The 8,498-nt window shown below is 34.8% G+C and overlaps 1 protein-coding gene across 1 annotated transcript; it reads left to right on the forward strand.

The window, feature by feature from the left end:
- The first annotated feature begins 3,808 nt into the window (after positions 1–3,808).
- Positions 3,809–8,180, forward strand: LOC109112518 (homeobox protein MSH-A-like). Its single transcript, XM_019125413.2, has 2 exons — positions 3,809–4,274; positions 4,963–8,180. Exons 1-2 carry the CDS (start codon positions 3,977–3,979, stop codon positions 5,424–5,426), a joined length of 762 nt encoding a protein of 253 aa, XP_018980958.2. The 5' UTR covers positions 3,809–3,976; the 3' UTR covers positions 5,427–8,180.
- Positions 8,181–8,498: the final 318 nt, after the last annotated feature.

Consider the following 8,498-nt stretch of genomic DNA (forward strand, 5'->3'; position numbering starts at 1 on the left):
ACATTTGCACATCTTTTCCCTCACAGCTTATTTCCTTTTAACAACAGCATCCATAATTAATGAAATATCACCCCTTGAACAGCTGGAATTAGTTCTGAGGCTAAAAAGCTCTCTGTCTGAGGCACATGGGAGGAGTTATTGTGAAAGCGTAGGCACTTTGTAGTTGCTTCTGGAACACCGTTAATATCATCGATAACAACTGAAACTGTACAGACCTGTAAATATATTGCACAAGTTCAGCACCACCCGAAAAACATATAAGATTACTAACCGTAATCAGATTCCAAAAATTAGGTGCTTGTGATTAGATTACATTTTAAAATGCTTATAATCAGATTACAGTTTAATGGATTACATGATTACATATTCACACAACGGCAGTAAATTATTCTTAATTTATGGATTCCACAGGGTTCAGGTGCTTGCGTGAAGAAAATACCACAAATCCATAAAGAATTCCTCAAAATCTGATGCTTAGAAGCCACCGAAAATGATTCTCAAGAATCTTACTTTTTTTTCCAGAAATGGTTTTGTCATCTTAACTGCCAGCGCACAGGTATAATTGCATATTGCCATGAGGATATAGAACAGTGTCAGGAAGAAGCCTTCAAGGGCTTTACATTGTGCAAGCGCTGATGAGGGTGTAATAAGAAGCTGGATCCATACAGCCAAGAGGGACACAGACAGGCAGTCCAGCTGTGTCAGAAACATTAGGCTCACTGTGCATGATTCATTTAGTATGAGAACTACTCACACTCAACAGCACTTCCAAGTTCAGTCACAGTGTAGTGGCTTCCTTCTTGACTTGCACTGCAGATTTCATCGCATGGGGTCTATTGGAAAAAGCTATCAAACACACTATCCAGGTGCAGTTGTGCTGAACGTCATTCTTGCTAGCCATGTGAAGAGCCTCATCTGGTGTATTTTTACGTAATCTGAAAAATGGGGTCAAGTTTGATATTGTGCTGCATTTATGAACTGAATGTTCCCATAGTGCAGGTCAACACTAAAAGTGGGGCTGTCTGCTGCATCAAATACTTCGCCTCTAGGGACACGAATTGTGCATAATAGTCTGCTTACATTTCAGTGTAGCTTAATCAAGAGAAATTAACTGTTTAAAGGCAATGAACGGCGAAATTGTTATGAGGTCCAAATTAAAATCTTTAATTTTGTATATTTACAGAATTTCAAACTGAATAATGTAACTAATATTCTTGGCTTCTTGCTTTTTTAGGATTTTTTTTATTTTTTAAGAAATGGCTTGTGGTGGTTAAATAAACAAATTTGCTGAAGTGCAAATTATGTTCCCAAGCAGTCTAGTATAAAATTAGCTTTAAATGGTTTAATTAGTACAACTATCAGGATTAATTTGTGTGTTTATGCTCATTTATAAAATATATTGTTTCTGAAGTCACGCAGTATTCAAACAAGGGGGAAAAAAATTATGTATACATATATACCAAATATATTTTGTAAACAGTGAAGCTCAATGATTTTAATTTTTTTAAATATTTTGGAAAACCCTCACATACCAACGTATCTTTCAAAATGTATTTCAGTGTCAAGAAAATATGTTTCCAATCTTACAGTAGCCTACATTTAGGTTATTTCTTTAAATATATATTTGCAAAAATATACAAAAAACTTCCAAAAAATATTTAAAATTTACACAAATATATTTATTGGCCATTTTGGTATTTTGAAATATATTAAAAAAAAAAAAAAAAAAAAAAAATATATATATATATATTATATATATATATATATATATATATATATATATATATATATATTGCTGTATACCTTAATAGGTATGACATTTTGACATTTTCTAAATCCATCTGAACTGTGTAGTATTCAAAATGACGCAATTGCAGATCAAATGATGTTGTTCTCTGTGATACTGGCCCAGTGTCGTATCCATGTTGAATTATGAGCCAAATCAAGCAACAGAAATGATGACTAAAGTGGTTATAGCACACTACATTATCCTATGAATTCTCTAAAATAACACAGAGCTTTGTTAGTCTTCATTTCTTCTCACCAACAAAACCAAATTAGTAAAAAAAATAAAAAAACAAAATCAAATGTAAATATTAACAATTAAAAAAGCAAATCCACTGTAAAGCATGCTGTTAGTAAGAACCAATCAGTGTACTAGACATTTAAACTTGATGTTTAACATTTATTTGGCATGCTAGCTATATATTTTGTGTCATGCTTTTTAGTTTATGTTTGTACACAAAAATAATTAAAGCAAACTGTGTGAGTATTGATTTCAAATTAAAAACACACAGCAGTGCCAGTGTATGTCAAATCTTATTGACTGCTTTGATTTCTTTTTTAACTTTGTGTCTTTACATAATTAGGTCTTCCACTTTAATCAAATTATAGTCATCCGATATCTGAACAGCTTGCCTTCCCATGCTCTCTGTAGCAATCATTCCTTGTCTAGAGCGCCACAGGCCACAGCAGCCAAATCCTTGTCAAGGATTATCTGTTAAAACTTCCCTCCAGTGTTGACCCTGTACATAGAGTTTGTATTGCATGACAGTATTGGCAGAAGTGAACTTCCTGACGTTTTCTCTTTTTTCACTAATGAGCACAATACGCTGCTCTCTCTGACATTTTTTTCTTCAACTTAATGCTCTAGTTTACGACTTTAAAGATGCCACAAATTACCTTGATTTTTAACCTCAGGAGTGCACCCTAATCACTGCTATTACAGAGAGGAATATGTAAAGGTGAATGCTAAAATGATTTAAGTATAGAACGCAACTGATGCGAACACAGTGATTCATAAAGCTTAATGAAGCCATAAGCCGAGGCCTTTGCCACAGAATTAAACCTGACACGATTACAGAGTATGACTCCTCTGGAGAGCTGTAATAATGGAGCAGGAGCCCAGACTTGGTGGAGACACTTAAGTGTTAGTTTTGACAGGACTGACTTGTACTTCTGCATTCTCAAGGAATCAAATAATTACCACAGTGCAATGCAAATCCTGCAGCGGGAAAAAGGTTCCATGTTAAGTTTGTTTTGCGTTGCATTTGTTTAGATTTCTCGGATAAATCTCAACAAGAAGCCTGAATTGTGCAAAGAGAGTTACATTAAATGCACATTTTAGTTTTCTCAAACAAACCTTTTCCATCAGTTTTAATTTCAGTGCATTTCATGGCATGTTACTCGTGAACTCTGATGAGTAGAGTTCACAGCCTTTAAACTGACAGACTCGGGCTATATGAGTGGGCGCCATGCACCTTGAGAAGGTAGCAATTTTCTGGTATTACGTTAAATCCTGGTAAAAAAGAACCGGATTCCAGAAGCCTAATAACAAGGTGTTAATAGCAACAACAATATAATTACTGTAATTCACACAATAGCCTGAAACCTTTATTCCCCTCCAAATGTATGTCACAAATGTTTTTTTTTATTTATTTATTTATTTTTTTTTGCTGTATTTAGGTTTTGATAAATTGCTGTATATGTATTTTTTCTAAAACACAACTTTGGATCCAGTCAGTTTGTTCTCAGCCTATAAGATTGTTTTAAAATGGGTATTGGAAACAAAAAACGTTTCTATATGAAGAGTGTTTATATTTTAGCTTGATTGTGCATCTTAAAATGAACAAATTACTGATGTGAGAGCAATTTGAAGGAAAACTAATTTTAGCTTATATGTTTCCCCACTAAACACCACATTGTGCTCTAAATATAACCTCTTTATCCGTGAAGAGTATCATTCAAGGGCTTGGGAATAAAAAGGCTGTCTAAGTAGGCGGCTCTCTAGGATTTGAGACGCAGCCTCTGAGTGAAAGATGATTGGTTCAAACTTTGGATAGTCTTGTAACGTTTGTCAAGTTATTGTTAGTTAGTAGTCATGTAAAAGTTAAGCAACAGCAAGCGCGACTTCTGGTTCTTTCTCAAGTTTCCATGTGGAATGTCGCTGTAGTTATTATTATTTTTTCCCCCCGGAATGATTTCAGCTAATTATAAAGGTAAAACTTCCTCCGATGAAGAAGATGATGATCAGGGTTCACGGTCATCTCCGCCGGAGCCTTCAGTCCAGACGCAAAGTCTGTCTTTCAGCGTCGAAGCCCTCATGTCGAAGAAAGGACGGAGTGAGTCAGCTTCACACGAACCGATTCCGATGCCCTGCGTAATAAATCCGGACGCTCGATCAGTGATTTATTCAGAGTCAGTGGATTTCCCAAAACACTGTGAATCTGTCAAAGAGGACTCTTCCTGGATCAATAAACCCAGATTATCACCACGTAAGCTACCATACACTATCTGGACACTTAAATAATAAAGTTTAAATATTTGTTGCAGTATTAGATATTAAATAACGTGGCATTTGTAAACAATAGCCTAAGTGACTTCCTCAAAACTAACTTTTCTGAGACACTGTTGCAATCAACTGGTGTCAGTTTAATTCTTAGCGAGTGATTCTAGCAGAATAACCACAGGACTTTATTTTAAACTGTATATATGGAGACTTCATTTTTCTTTTAAATGCATTTTATCAGGCTCCTATGAAGAAAATAAAACATTTTTTAAAATAAGGAATTCAGTAGCTGACTAACCTTTTCTTTGCCATTAAAGTGAAATTACTGAACCTAAACATAGGAGCATGATTAAAAATGCTCATTTAAAAGAAAAACTCTCAGATTAACTTTTTGTATCTAAAGTCTTCAAATTCATCATAAACAATGAAGACTTGTAAAATAATGATAGAATAGTAATGCATAAGGAATATACATTGCGCTCCAAATATATATATATATATATATACAAAAATATATATATATATATACATCAGCTCGAGCTGTTTATTACCGAGTTTAACTAGTTTACAAGCTAATTTATGAACTAATTTTTAAAACAAATTAGTCATCAGCCCGAGCTGTTTATTACTGAGTTTAACTAGTGTACAAGCTAATTTATGAACTAATTTTTCAGGAGCGCAGAGTCCCGCGACATGCACCCTCCGAAAGCACAAGACGAACCGTAAACCCCGGACCCCTTTCACCACCACTCAGCTCTTGGCCCTGGAGCGGAAGTTTCGTCAGAAGCAATACCTGTCTATCGCAGAACGCGCCGAATTCTCCAGCTCTCTCAGCCTGACCGAGACCCAGGTGAAGATCTGGTTCCAGAACCGAAGAGCGAAGGCCAAGCGGCTGCAGGAGGCAGAGCTGGAGAGGCTCAAAATGACCAGAAAACTCATCTTACATCCCGGCCTCACTCTGCCGTTTCCACTCTGTACGCAGACCCAGACAGCAGCTCTCTTGTGCGGACAGTCTTTCCACTTCAGCAGACATATGCTGCCCTTTGCACCTGCAGGAATATACTCCACACCGGTGGGTTACAGCGTGTGTCCTCTCTCCAAAGACGGCTTCTCTGTGGAGCCAGTCTCGAGGATCTAATGCACCAACTTGAACTATTCATGGAAACACTTCTGGTTTATCTGCTGGACATACCGATGTTTTTATGTTTGATAGGACATTATAACATTTTATGTATGCTTAGGATTACTTTTTATATTCTTTTTTTTTCATTTTTGAATGTGACATTACACTCTTAAAAATTAAGGATCCAAAAATAAGTTTTCTGATGCTATAGAAGCATTCTGGGTCCAAAGAACCAAGTGAACAGTTTTTAAAAGAACCACTTTCTTAGCGTAAATAACATTGAAAGACCCTTTTATACCATGTGAAAGTTCCATGGATGTTACAGAACCAAAAGATTCCAATAAAGAATCTTCATTTTTAAGAGTGTAATCTACTTTGGAAGTCACAAAGAATAAATTAAATGTAGATTTGCAGTTTTTTTATTTTTTTCAAGTGTCACAAAATGTAATGCCATTCTTGTAAGTCTTCTCTAACTTCCAGGGCATTTTAGGATATGATATTACCCAATACTTCGCATTAAAATATTGATCTTAGTGTGATTTTGAGTCACACTAAAGAAAATGTCAAAATACATTAATTATTTTACCACATAAACTTAGAATAAAGTATATTTGTGTCACAAATCCTAATTTAGAATGTGTTCATGTCAAGCAAAAGTAACCTAATATGGTCACACTTAAAGGGCGAATTCTCACTATTAACTGGTCTTTGCCTCAATAAACTTAAATAAAAATAATTTTCTGCTTATTAATAGTTAGCAGTTAAGTTTAGGTATGGGTGAGGGATCTAAAATATGGTCATGCAGAATATATGTGCTAATAAGTACTAATAAACAGCCCACATGCTGGTAATATGCATAGTTAATAAGAACTGGTCCTTAAAATAAAGTGTTACCCACAATATATATATATATATACTTTGTATTTACATTTAAGAAATTGAATTCAATTTTATTTATAGAATTTGCTGATTTAGAGTTATGAACTATAATATACAGGCCGGGTGGAAATTTTAGAGTCAAATCTATTAAGATTAAACAATTTTGAGTGTTTTAGGCAAACTTTGGAGACAGAGATCAGCTCAGCCTTAAATCCACAGGACTGCTAATGCTTTTTAAATTGAGCTGCTGAAAAGAGGCTTTTAAGCGTTCATGCTCATAATCAGTGGAAATGTCGGCTGACCTGTGCAGCTCTTTTCATGCTGGTGGTCCCAGGAAAGTTAATTAAACGGTGTCATTACATGATGCACTAAAACACCGGGTCAGCCGCGTAAGTATTTCAGTTTGTAAATCTGCAACAGAGGAATGTGTTGACCTGATGCTTTTCTAAAATGATCCAAATGTAATTTATGACAGATTAATTGGCTTTGTTGCACAGCTGACTTTCCATTAAATAATCTGTAATCTTCTGCTGGTGTAATTACATATACGTGGGGTATCTAGACAGAAAAATAGCCCGATATAATAGCCCCCTTCAGTCACAGTCACTGAGCTGGAGTGAATTGAACACAACTGCTTATTTTCCGTAGACACCAACCGTGTCTTAGCATGCCCCTTGATAGGTCTTCTCCGTCTGGTCTACACTTTTGAAAACTTTGTATTGTGATTTGACGTTGAGCCTTAACTGATGGTGAATGCCGAGCTGTACATCAACCAGACCCTTTATTAATTGTCCTTACCCTCCAAGTTTAACTCCACCGGTGTGAAATGGTGTATGCTAAGAGCTCAGTGATAAAGAGTTGAAAGCATTACATGATTAGCTTCACCTTCTTTTGCTCACTTAACTGTGGCGTTGTCTGGCACTGACTAAGTGTTTCTCGTTACTGAATGACCATGTTACAATTAGTGGTCATTTCACAGTCCATTTCTGGTTCTTTGTTTTTAAAAAGCTGCAACATTAGTTTGATAACTGATCTTTCTGACTTTTTTTTTTTCTCTCTTGACTTGGTTTCACTCCTTCTTGGTTGAAGTTTGAAAGATCTTCATGCCAAGTTTTACTGTCTGTGCAGGCCATTGAGTAGAAAGCTTTGATCCTGAGTGACTACGACTAGGGAGGTCAACAAATTAGTTTTTTTTTTTTATTATAAGTCATGCAAATGTAGAACTTAAGACTATTAAACACTGAGCCTGTGAGAAAATAAAAAAGTTTACTAAATAATAGCCTCCCAGTGACCCTAAAACTGAGCATTACTTTTACTTGGTAACATTTGACAATATGGTTTTGTTAGTTAAAGTTGGTAAATGCATTAACTAACAGTGAGCAATACATTTAATTAATCAATTAATAAAACTACTGTTAGTTAAGGTCTAGGCTAGCTCAGGCCTATTAAATAATATGAACAGATGCAACTTTTGAATCTTAATAATGTATTGGTTAATGTTAACATTAAAAAACTAAGATTAATAAATGCTTTAGAAGTATTTTTCATTGTTAGTTCATGGTAACTAATTCTAACAAATGAAACCTTATTGTAAAGTGCTACACTTTTTTATATATTTATTTTTTATTGTGTATATTGTTTGTAGCAATTGAACTTAAACGTAAAAATGCACAATGCATTTAATTGAAACAAAGCCACTTTTATGTTTCACATCAGAAATAATGATAGAAAACAAGAAATATGACTGGAAAAATATATTGCCACTAACATGTGATTGTGAACCCGGGTATATTTTATGTCACACAGATGTTGTGCAATGTTTTTTACTTTCTCAAGGTGGGACTGTAATCTTGATGCTAAAATATATTTAAAATGCTTTCATTTAATATGATAGATAAAGTAACTACATGGCACAATAATCTGTGACTAAATACTGATAAAGCACAAGTTTGGTTCTTTAAAAAAAATTCAAACACAAAAAAAAAAAAAAACACAGTGGCTTCAAAAAAAGTCCCACATAAAAAAAAAACAAAAAACAGTGGCTTCAAAACATGACTGACTTCCTATATGCTGCTATACAGATGTTTTTTTTTTTTGGTGATATGCACCAGATGGCATAATTCTGATTGTTAACCAGCTGTTGGTGTTTTAACTATATTTGCCCACTAGGTGTAGCAATTTCTTTGAGAATATAAAGACAAGGCATTT

This window comes from Cyprinus carpio, chromosome B14 (genome assembly GCF_018340385.1).
Source record: "Cyprinus carpio isolate SPL01 chromosome B14, ASM1834038v1, whole genome shotgun sequence".
Taxonomy (NCBI): domain Eukaryota; kingdom Metazoa; phylum Chordata; class Actinopteri; order Cypriniformes; family Cyprinidae; genus Cyprinus; species Cyprinus carpio.